At 33.8% G+C, this 12,731-nt stretch overlaps 2 protein-coding genes across 4 annotated transcripts in view; both read left to right on the top strand.

The window, feature by feature from the left end:
* The window catches only part of SPAG16 (sperm associated antigen 16), a 1,171,227-nt gene extending 1,162,784 nt beyond the window's left edge, over positions 1-8,443 (top strand). For all 3 annotated transcript variants that reach the window (XM_011932319.1, XM_011932316.1, XM_011932317.1), the window contains one exon: positions 8,082-8,443. In XM_011932319.1, coding sequence (XP_011787709.1) covers positions 8,082-8,257 — 176 coding nt within the window. In that variant the 3' untranslated portion in view covers positions 8,258-8,443. The remainder of the gene's footprint in view (positions 1-8,081) is intronic.
* A 537-nt stretch (positions 8,444-8,980) lies between these two features.
* VWC2L (von Willebrand factor C domain containing protein 2-like) overlaps positions 8,981-12,731 on the top strand; it is a 170,172-nt gene continuing 166,421 nt past the window's right edge. Inside the window, exons 1-2 of the mRNA XM_011932315.1 lie at positions 8,981-9,737; positions 12,055-12,524. Coding sequence (XP_011787705.1) covers positions 12,135-12,524 — 390 coding nt within the window. The 5' untranslated portion in view covers positions 8,981-9,737; positions 12,055-12,134. The remainder of the gene's footprint in view (positions 9,738-12,054; positions 12,525-12,731) is intronic.

Here is a 12,731-nt window from a genome sequence, read left to right as displayed (position 1 = left end):
TTGTGAATTATTCCTCTAACAAAAATCAAATATTTCTGTCAACATGATTTAATAAATTTCATAACATAGGGTGCTCCATTAAAAAATGACATCATTTGGCCAGTTAATACACCACCACAGTAAGTGTGCCTCAACCGGTAACTTCTTCGAAGTTGGATTTATTAACAAGTTTCAGGCCTCTCAGCCATTTTTCCTTGGAATTTCAGGGAATAGGAATTTTCATATTGACAACTGAGGTCCAATACCTCTGTCTACCTTAGATGATTTTACTTTACCAATCTATCAAATTAATTTTGTATTTTCTTAATTCTTAAAACAAATTGAGACCTCTCAGCAAAATAATAACTTTTTTTTCAGGAACAATTAGTGTAAAGAATTGGATAAAATATGTTCACTGTATTCAAATATATTATTTGGGGGAGGCTAAGGGGATGTTTGTCAATATAGGAAACATAAGCATTGGAAAGAAAATATAGTCTGGTTTGTTTCCCCTCTATCAAAATTTAAATGACAATTTTTTAATAACATCTTAATATAAAATACTTACCTAAAGATGTGAAGTGTTTTTTCTGGCCACTAAAGCACTGGGTACATCGGATGGTCTCCTGAAACTCTAAAAGATTAGGGCAGCCTTCCTGAGTTTCTCACTTACTCCCAGGAAACTAGTTGTACAATCAGATTCTTGGAATCAATAGATGCCACTAGGGTGACCGTGAATAAAAAATTTTTGAAATATTTCTTTGACTTACATACAAATTAATTTAAATATATTCCTAGAGATGAGCATAGATTCACACTGGAAACTGGAGTGGCACACTCAAGAGAGTCTTTGATAGATGCATCTCTCCGTCATGTTGCATTTTAGTAAGGGCAGATTAATCAAAGTGGAAGGGATGACATGGAGTCAATCAGGAAAAAAAAAAAAAAAAAAAAAACTTCGGCTGGGGGGGGGGATTACCAGGGCAGGAGTTCAAGACCAGCCTGGCCAACATGGTGAAGCCTCTTCTCTACTACAAAAAAAATACAAAAAACTAGCCGGGCGAGGTGGCAGGCGCCTGTAGTCCCAGCTACTCGGGAGGCTGAGGCGGGAGAATGGCGTAAACCCGGGGGGCGGAGCTTGCAGTGAGCTGAGATCTGGCCACTGCACTCCAGCCTGGGCGACAGAGCGAGACTCCGTCTCAAAAAAAAAGAATAAAATAAAATAAAAAATAAATAAATAAATAAAAATAAAAAAAAAACCCACTTCATCTGGGCATATCATAAAGGCTAAGAGCATGCACTTTGGAGTCATATAGACCTCAAATCCGGATGTCATCACTTACAAGCTGTGTGGCCTTGGAGAAGTTGCTTTTCTTTCTAAACTTCATTTCCCTCCTCTGTAAAGCAGAGTATATGCTAGTATTTTCTAATGCAAATATGTGATATGTGATATATATACTATGATAATAGTAAGTCGATAATTTTAAATTTTCTAATAGCCACATTTTTAAAGAACAGGTAAAATTGATATATTTATTTATATATTTATGTTTATATATGTGAATATATTTATACTTATTAATTATATACATATAAAATATATATTAAAATCTATAAAATGTACCCCAAAGGGTATCATATCAACATGTAATCAAGATAAAAATGATTAATAGCCTACTTTTCTTCATTTGAAACCTGGTGAGCATTTTACAATGACAGCACATCCAATTTGTACTAACCGCATTTCACATGCTCAATAGCTACATGTGTGTCATGGATGCTGTAATGGATAGTACAGGTATAACCTACCCCTTAGGGTTATTGAAGAATAACATGACATAATGCAAGTAAAGGATTTTGAACAGTGCTTGGTAAATAATAAGTACTACAAATGGTAGTGTGAAAGCTGCTACTATTATCCACTGATATTGGCTATAATGGCTTCCTTGCTATGCTGGGGGAATGCAAAAATATATGCCATGGCCCCTGTTCCTGAGTACTTACAAAGTCAAGAACGTAAGACAAATACATAATTGACTAGAATTTTTGACATCTTATTATCACATGAATGGTATGAATGAAATGCAGTAAGTGCTCAGAAAAGGCAAATCTTCTACTAGGGATCCCTTGTACTAACTTGGTGAAGAAAATCATTTTGAACTAGGATTTAATAGGTAGGTTGATTTTTGTTAGGAAGTAATGGTTGGGGACCGTGGAGACAACTAGGAAAAATATTCCGCTACAGGGAATTACAGAAACAACAATCCAAAGGTAGGAAAGTGAAGAATATATTCAAGAAATGATGGCAAATTGTTTGATGGAGAGCACAGAGTTCATGTAAGAGTGTACTTGAGTTAGCAAATGCAGATTTGTATCAGAGTGTAGAGATCTTAAAAGCCTTGCTAAGATACTTGGACATTATTCAGTGTCTGAAAGAAATAGTAAAAAGAGCAACTGATTTAGGAGCCAAAGATCTGATGTCAGCCATATTCTGCAACTGCCACATGTGCATTTTCTTACCTGGGCCAAGTCACTTCAGTTCAGCTGTTTTATTTGTAACATAAGATGGTTAGATCTAAAACAAAACAAAACCTGAGGATGTCAGAGATGAAAAGGGCCTCTTTGTTGTTGTTGCTGCTGCTATTGCTTTCATTGTTGTTTATATTTATGGTATTTTAGGATGAGGGTAACATTACTGAAGAAATGCCTCAGGAATTAATATAGGTAGATTTAAAATGAAAAGATCATTTTGAGAATCATTTCAGTGGTCCTAGTATCTTAAAAAAAAAGGATTTTAACTAATATTGTGGACATAACAGTTGGAAATAGTAATAAATGGCTGGGCTAGATTATAGAAAATTGGTTTAAAAAAAGAATGGCTAGGACTTGGATTGAAGATGGAGAGGGAGGCAAAGTTAGAAATGAATTTTATTACTGTTTGGAGTCTAGAAAACAAGATAATTAGTATTCATAATAGAAATGGTAGAACCAGGGAGATAATTTTGCTGGAGATATGGAAAGAGATGTAAAATGAGTGTTTTTAGTTATTGGGTACAATTTTTAGTACATGTTATATATGCATTAGAATGTATGTATTTAGAGATTAATGGATATATATAAACAGTGACTTTTGCAAGAACATGAATGTTTTCATTTCAGAGTTTCACAAAGGAGTAGAAACATTACATAAAACAATTATGAGATTAACATGAGCATTGAAGTTAAGAGCTTATGCAACTAGAGAATTCAGTGATCTTCATAAAGAAGCCCCAAAGTGTGACACTTATCTGAGTCTTTTTTGCTTATTTATTATTATTATTATTATTATTTTAGAGACAGGGACTTGCTGTACCACCCAGAATGGAGTGTAACGGTGGGAATAGCTCACTGCAGTCTTGAACTTCTGGGCTCCAGCAATCCTACTGCCTCAGCCTCCACAGTAACTAGGACTAGAGATGCATGCCACCATGCCTGACTAATTTTCTTTCAAATTTTTTGTAGAGTTGGAGTCTCACTATGTTGCCCAAGCTGGTCTCAAACTTTTGGCCTCAAGTGATCCTCCAGCCTTGGCCTCTCAAAGCATTGGGATTACAGGCATAAACCCAGTTGGCCCTAAATCTTAATTTATGTAAGAATTTCTAAAGCCAGTAAATGAAGCAAGACTTTTTGAGTAATAAAGTTTTCAATTCAAATCCCAATTCAACGCCGGGCGTGGTGACTCATGCCTGGAATCCCAGCGCTTTGGGAGGCTGAGGTGGGTGGATTACTTGAGGTCAGGAGTTCGAGACCAGCATGGCCAACATGGTGAAACCCTGTCTCTACTAAAAATACAAAAAAATTAGCTGGCCGTGGTGGCAGGCATCTATAGTCCCAGCTACTCAGGAGGCTGAGGCAGGAGAATCACTTAAACCCAGGAGGCAGAGGTTGCAGTGAGCCGAGATTGCACCACTGCACTCAAGCCTGGGCAACAAGGGTGAAATGCCATCTCAAAAAAATAAATAAAATAAAATAAATAAATCCCAAGTCAACCTTCTGTGAGTCTCCTTCATTTTCTAGGAGGAAAGAATAGCTACATCACAGAGTTGAGTGAAAAACATGTGATGTAAAAAAGAAAGCTCTAGACATTCAATAAATGAGGGCTACCATCAACTCATTCCAGTAATCCTGGATGACAAAGAAATGGGCTCAAACATTTCTATTTAAAAATGTCATAAAGATTTTTGTGCTCCTACTTGTAACACACTGGCTCTTCATGCAACAAGCATGTATTAAGTACTGATAGGTCAAGTTCCGTGATGATAAAAAAAATTGCAATAATAAGCAGCGTGCATCTCAACCTTAAGGAGAATTTGGCTACATGAGAAGGAAAGTAAGTATTGAAAGGTTTAAGATAACTCCTGGTTATTCTAGGTGTACACTGTCAAAATCAAATTGACTTCTCACATGTGTTTCTAAAATTAATTAAAAATTTAATAAAAATTAATGAAAACTGAAAAGTTTAAAAAATTATAGCTAGAAAAAGTGTCAATATTACACATTTTATTAGCATGAGAGTAAGAGTTTCCAAATTATGCTAGTTTATATAAAGTGATTTTTACACCCAGATAAAATTTGTACCATTCAATTAATTCATTCTATAAACTTCTTCAAGGGATTCTATTGCTAGTAATGCTTAAATTAATAAGTATATTCAAATACTCAAGTGTTTATACCAAATTCAATTGAAACTGTTATGCCTAAGATATTAGTGAAACTATTTCTTAAAATAAATATGGCATATAAAGGAACTATGTTGTGTTAAGAAAGTTATAAATTTATTTGGAACTAACTTTGAGAGACCCTCCAATTTATAAAATTTGATTGGATCATTTAATAGCAGAACAATACTTTGAGGTTAGGAGAAACTTAATTCTTGTCTTCAAAGCCAAAAGGAGTTGGCAAATTCATCCTTTAGAGTAAAATAGACAGCACCATATGTTCCTCATTGAGTCCTACTGGTCAACAGAAAAGGTATTCATTTACTAAACATGAAAATATTCTAAAGTCTTGGTAGATAAAAATAAGTATTGATTACATTTTTAAGACATATGAAGGAATAATAATCACTCAATGTTGATATATACTGAGTTATTTATATAAATAATAGCAGTTACAAAATTAAATCAATCTTCTCCCTAGACTGTTTATTTTCTTTCCATTCTGTGAAAAGTGTGGACATCCTTATAATTTGAATGTTAACAAAAGAAAAAAAGCAAGGCATTTTTTACATAACAGATGTTTAAACATTTATCTTTATTTTAAAATACCTTTATAAATCCATTTTGACCATTTTTATTTTTAACCTATACTGTTTTTAATCACAAATTTAATTCATGTGATTTTTATGGAATGTGTGTATTCATAAATTGTTACAATTATTCTTGTTAAAAAACTATGCTAAATAACATTGTAATAATCTGTTCAGAAATTACATGTTACAAGACAATATTTTGCTTTTAATATGTTTATAAAAGATTTAAAGTAAAAATACATTATTTAATTTCACATTTTTAAGATATATATTTACTTTAACATGAACATTATTAGTTCAGGTTTCACATAAATTCTCATGACACTATTTAAAATTGTATTTCTACCATATTTTCATTCCATTGACCAAGTTCTGATATAGTTAAATCTTTTATTCTCCCTAAATTTATCATTAAGACCCTGACATTCAGATGACAAGTGATTTGCAGTGTGGTTTGTTTTTCATTGCCAATCACCAGGAGATTGAAAAAGATACCCATGCACTTCTCCATAAACACTTCTCTATAAATGCTACACTTTGTGGAGATGCTACCAGTAATGAGGCTGTGGCATTTTTTATTTTGTTTCTGAGAGTACCTCTTCTCTCTCACACCAACTGGATACTAAAGTACTAATGTAGCAATTAACATGCCCTGGTAAATAATTTTGAACATTTTCTAACTTAGAAAGAGGTTAACATCCCCGTTCCCAGCAAAACTAATTTTTAAGTCACACCTTATATGCCGTGTAATAATCCAATATACTTTAAATGAAGTTGAACATGATTATAAATTTATATTCATTTTAGGAATTAGTTACAATACATGCTCAGCCTTGCAATCTTCTGAAAATGAGTTCAGGAGAACCTGAGAAACCTCATAATAAATTTGCTGACCCAAATCTGTTCTTGAAAAAACAAATTTTTGAAACACCTGAGGCATGGTGCTATTGAATTAATATTAGGTTCCAATATTATCATTTTCTGTATTTTATTAAACAAACTTTCAGAAATTACTAGAGTCTTTATAAATATTTCCAATTATCATTTTTACAGATTTGAATGATTTAAAGCTAAATATTTTTCTTTTTCTTTATGGACTTGGTTCTGTCTGGTTTTGTCTGGTTTCAGAAATAGAAAAGAATATTTACCCACCTTTTCAGCTGTTGTGTAAAGACAAGAAGAAAAAAAAAGTTATTTGTTTGATTCTTGGGAAAGTCACAAACAGCAATTGCCTATAGAGTGAAGTTGGAAGTGAAATCCATATGTAATGCCTCTGTCAGCAAAGACTTAGTAGAAAAGGGTTTATAATAAATATTCACATCTGCTGCTTTGGACACTCTAATCCATCCTAAGGATCTTTGCTGTGTCAGGCTTTGTTCTATATGAAGAAGCCCAGTAGTTATAAAGGTTTGAAAATAGACTGTATTTATCATGGTTAGCTTTACTTTTATAACTTTTCTCTGTTTTAGAGGTATTCATGATGATTGGGGGTAAGATTTGTGATTAAATATTTCACTGTGGCTTTTATGGTGATATCATTCTAGAATTCTTATTATAAAATGAGCCAATGCTGTTTTCACAATATATCATTTACCCAAAATCTGTCAAGAAGGCATCATTGATAACAATGCTATGCTGGCTGTGGAAAACATAATGGCTAAAAGCCCAGGCTCTGGACTCAAAGTGCTGTGATTAAATGCTAGCTCCTCCTATACCTAGGGTGTCATTGTGAGCAAGTTACTTTGCCTTTCCAAGCCTCTATTTCTTCACCTACATAGAGGAGTTAATACTATTTTCTTTATCATTAGATTATTGTAAGGATCATACAGAATTATCCATATCAAGCACTAAATATGGTATCTATCACATTAAAAGGGTTTGATAAATGTTAAATGTTATTACTGGAACAATACTATGCCTTCTAAGTATGATTAAATAATCCCACGGATAGTAGTAATGTCATACTTATTTACACTAAGTACTGAGCTTATGTAAACATAGCCTATTGTTTTACTTACCTCCAAGTCCCATGATAGTTTGTTACTGGACTTCCTTAATAAAAATATTAATTAAAATTGGATCCCTGATTTGTTTTCACTCTGAGGAAATAAGCCACTAAAAATAAATGGTACAAAAATTATGCAAATACCCTGTGCTGTATTTAGCCATCTTATGTAACAAAAATTTATAAAAAGTTGAATTCTAAGCTAGAGTAAAAACTCCCAAGTCATTTTGAAATGGAAATATTTATTTCCACTTCAGCTTCAAAAAAATATTTGTTGAGTTCATGAGTATCACAATTTTTACAGCAGGAATGTATATTGAGTTGTAAGTAATGATTAACATAATTATTATAAATAAGTTTAAAGAAGAATACAAATTTTAAAATACAAATTATCCATACACAGGTATGTTTTTCCATAAATTTTGAAAGTTTTGCCTTTTAAAACTTTTTAACATGTAATTTATTTGAAAAAGAAAGTTGCCCTGCATAGTTGCTTTCAATCTCATCTCCTCAAAATGCTTTATTAATCACAAATATAAAAGAATAGTAGGATATTTGATGAAATCTGCATATAAAGGACGTAGACAATTAGGCTCTATGTCCCAATTTGAAAATTTTGTAATCTAATTATTGATGTGTCTTAATTTTGACTCAACTTATTTCTTATACCTACAGGAGCTACTTCATATTTAATAACTGACCCCTAACACAGAATAATTGAAAAAAATAGAATGCTTCGTTGCTTATAAACTGTGAACACTTGAAATAAAACTTTGATTCATTCTCTCTCCTCTCTGTCTCCCTCAGGTCAAGTTTTAGCTCAGGCAAGTGGCAATGGTGTTATCCATTTGCTCGATCTTAAATCTGGGGAGATTCACAAATTGATGGGCCACGAAAGCGAGGCACACACGGTTGTGTTTTCTCACGACGGGGAGATTCTGTTTTCTGGAGGCTCTGACGGCACAGTTCGAACGTGGTCTTGACTGTCAGCACATCCCGCTGCAGAGGGCATTCCCTTTAAGGCTTGAAAATGCTTCCTGTAGTCCCAAACCAGCAAATAACTGGTTAAATGTGCCGGCAGGTAACATTTACAGTCTGCTTTAAAATATGCTTTGGACATGTATTTTAGTGCGCATACTGTTACTAATAAAAAAAACACTTTATGCTCACCCATTTGTGTCGGAGTCTTTTTTCTGTCTCATTTTGATAAGAATTTAGAGACTCGGCATCTTTGCTAGGGGTTTTGAAAGAAACAGCTTTACAATGACGCCTAATGACAGACTAGATGAATTACAGGAGATTGATTTTTAATGTTAGAGAACAAACTGCAGGCAAACCTGGCTACTTTTTCTTTTTTTTTTTTTTTTTAATCAGATCCAAGCTGCAGGAAGACCTGAAGTTTAATCATGCAACACCGGGGAAGTCTTTCTGCCACCAAAGGGTCAAATAGAATCGACAAGCATACGTTTTCACAGATAGTTTGACAATAATTATGCTTTATCTATTAATAATAATCGGGGACTGCAGATGGCTTAAATCTAAATGCAAGCCTCTTCTGGAACTTTCATCTCTGCAGTCCATCCAAGAATGCGTTAGGTGTAATTACAATTTTTTAGAAAAAAAAATTTAATTGTAATTTCAATGCAAATAAGTATCTCGCACGTAGAATGTCTTTACCCCTCCTAATGCACGCATCCGCTGTATAAAGTGCGACTGCTTGTAGAGCACTCCAGCCTCGTCTAAAGCAGCTCGGGGATTTCGACAGAGCTGGGTTCAGAAGCCAGTTGTTGGCGCTGTCCGTGGTGCTGAGGAATTCCCGGCTGCCGGCAGAATGAGCTCCAAATCAGCAATCTGCAAACTGCTCTTACTGATGCAGAAACCCAGCTAAAGTTGCTCCTTTCCTTCACGTCCACAGTTAGTATTTTCCGGTGTGTAACAAGGGATTCAAGCAACATACTGTGGACGATGGTGATGGTATTGCCAGTGGAGTGGGCTTTAAGCTACAGCATGCTGTTGCTGTTTGTGATCCTCCGAGCCTAGCCAAATCACCTCTACTGCCGTAGCAAACACTGTGCAAGTGAACTCATGTGTGGAGGAGGCGTAATCAGCCGGGAAATTTCATAGAAGGATCTAAGAAAATGCTAAAAATAAGTTCAACATGATTCTGCTACTGGGGTCTGGATTTCTACAGGACCAGCATTGCTTCTTGCTTTGAATTCTGAAGACAGGTCCAAAGCAAATTTCTTATGTGTTTCTGCTGTGTTTCTTTCTGGAAGGGCGGGAGACTGCTTCTTTACTGTGTTTTGAAATGGGAGGTAGAAAGAATGGATTGCCTTTAATTCATGCCTAAAAATGTATTCTTTGGGTAATTAAAGAGGAACTGCTTTCTTAAAACATAGCTGACCTTTTAGTTCATTTTGGGCTGTGACCCCTACCACCACCATTAACCTCCAGAGTGATTAGGTAAGTGTATCTTATGACATGAGTTATGTTTGTTTTCTCAAAGAAATAGATGCAATCATTTTAAATCATATATAGCAATATGGGGAGGGGGGAAAGTTAAGCTGGGAAGTGGTTCTCAGTTTAGCAGTGTTTGTTTTCTTTATAAAAATCTTCAGGTAAACATTATATTTGATTTATCCCATGTTTCTTCTGTTAAAATAAATAGTATCTTAAACTGTACTAGGACAGCTCAATTACGAAGGCTTTTTTAAAAAATAGCCTAAGAACTTTGTTATATTGAAAATAAAATCTTGTTTTACCATGCAGATTTTAAGATATATTTCATATAATAAAAACATCTTTAATGTTTGTATAAAGTAGATATTACATTCCTATTTTTACCTCTAAGTTTACATTTACCATAACCTAACACATTAATGCCTACCTGTGGCTTACAAAGAGATCATTTTCTGTCTATGTCCCTTTGAAGCAGAATCATATGTGTATTTTATATGGCTTATCTTGCATGTGTTGACAGATATTGCTGGAATATTATAAGGAAGCACAGTAGCTTTCTTTTCCTCCAAGATAAACTTTCTAAATATATGATGTATAAATGCTTGCTTTAATTGGTAAATTATATTTATGCTTTTTCAGAAGCTTCTGTTATGTTTGTTATCTCTGTAGTAATTTGAGAGAAAAAAATGCTTTGTCAAAGGGAGCTTCCAGATTCTCCAGTAGAATTATAGGTTTGCATTTTCTTGTTCTGTCATGACTCATTATTTTTGACATATTTTATAAGAAATCATCAGCTTTATTACCTACCCAAAGGGAATTCTAATATCAGAGGATATCAGAGGAATTCTAATATCAGCTTTCTCTGGAAAGAGGGCATACTACCTTCCATTTTACTATTATAGAATTTGCATATCTACCTTAAAATGCAAATATAATAGTTTATGAAGTTTCCTTATGTCATCTTTATCTTAAGTTATCATCTGTATATGTTAGACTGAAAAGAGATGATTTATCATTGCTCTTAATATAATCTGAAAATAAACCAATGTATAACATTTATAACTGACCTGAAAATGTCCTATATACAATCTTAGTGATATTGGCATTAAGCCAATAGCATTTAAATAAACAAATGAGCTATTTGACAATACTTTTTCTTATTTATTACTCCCTAAACTCACAGTTTCCCCAGAGCCTCTGTGTGAGTTAGTTACTCTAAATATTTAAATAAGAGCCCACTCCCAACACTTCACATCAAGCACCAATACTAAGTGGAGTTTACAAGAGTCAGTGTCACAAAATTAGTAAGGCATATTTTCTATGAATGGTTAACACTTAATTACTGTTTTAAGCAACTTCCATAAACAATTTTATGCTGGCATCTTTGTGCAGATTGCATACATGCAAATATTTTTGACATTTCAAGAGTTATGTTTTCAAGATCTCATAAATTGTGTTTATATTATATTGAAATATTTAATTTAAACAAATTACATATATACTAGATTCAAGTTACTGTGAAATAAATTTATAGATAGATAGATCTTTCCTGCCCACTAGGAGCTTACTTCCTATGTAAAATAATGTGGACAATAATACAAATAAATTTGTTTTTAACACATTATTTTAAGCACATGGAATTCTCTTGTATTATTATTTCAAATTTTCTTAAACACCATGGAATAGTTTTGTTGTTTTTGTTATCAACTATATTTCAAAAATCCAGATTCATGTTCACTGAAACAGGTAACTGATGTGGATACCACTGTTGTTCTTCAGTTATGGGCATAAATAAGTAGGAAATTCTTTATAGCAGCTCCATCCTAAATATAATTTATATTCAACTGTTGGTTTATTCCCTTTCCTTTAGAATTAGATTTTTTCACACTAATCTCTTGAGTTGACACAGATAATTATAACATATGTTCCATCACTGACTAGTCCAGTTTAAAGAATAATAGAAAATGTGAGTTCAAATATTCTCGAGCTATTTATAAGTGACTCCTTGTAATCACCTTTTGGGGCTCAGTAAAACCATTTCTTTGCAATTTAGAAAAAGCCAGACCTTTGAAATTCAGAAGGAATATTCAAACTGAAGGTTCGTATATAAAATAATCCAAAAGGACAAATTTTAATGCATATATTGCAAAGTATCAACTCTCCAAACCTCACAATATGGCATAGATAGTTGCATCAACTTAGTCTATTTGAGGCCTTCGTATCTTCAAATTGATCCCAAACAGTTTAAGAGCATGGGCTTAAATGAATCTATCTTCATTTTATATATGTCAAATTATTCTTTTTAAATATTTATTTTCAGCCTACCCCTCTTGTATTCCCATGGAAGGAGCTGAGTGTATTTAATATTAGGAGTACATCCAGAAGTCTTTGAAGAGGGGGATGGCTCTTCATATTCATGAAGCTTGCATACTTCTGTTGGTCATCCCTGGATTGGTCACCTCTGCTGCTATCAGTCATGAAGACTATCCTGCTGATGAAGGTGACCAGATCTCCAGTAATGACAATCTGATCTTTGATGACTATCGAGGGAAAGGGTGTGTCGATGACAGCGGCTTTGTATACAAGTTGGGAGAACGATTTTTCCCCGGGCATTCCAACTGTCCATGTGTCTGTGCTCTAGATGGACCTGTTTGCGACCAACCAGAATGCCCTAAAATTCACCCAAAGTGCACTAAAGTGGAACACAATGGATGCTGTCCTGAGTGCAAAGAAGTAAAAAACTTCTGTGAATATCACGGGAAAAATTACAAAATCTTGGAGGAATTTAAGGTATGCGTTACCCTCCATATTTCTTGAATATCAACTTTTCATACCACGTGCTTAGTATATTGCTACATTAAAGTCAGAGGTGGAAAAATGTACTTGTAAATTTCCCTTTAAATTACAGCAATTTGATTCTAATTACCATAAGTAGCACCATGGTCAACAAATGGCTAATTGATTTGCTGATCGTATTTGTTAAGTTTCACAGTAACG

This window comes from Colobus angolensis, unplaced genomic scaffold (assembly GCF_000951035.1).
Source record: "Colobus angolensis palliatus isolate OR3802 unplaced genomic scaffold, Cang.pa_1.0 Scaffold95, whole genome shotgun sequence".
NCBI lineage: Eukaryota > Metazoa > Chordata > Mammalia > Primates > Cercopithecidae > Colobus > Colobus angolensis.
This window is presented reverse-complemented; position numbering and strand designations above follow the sequence as displayed.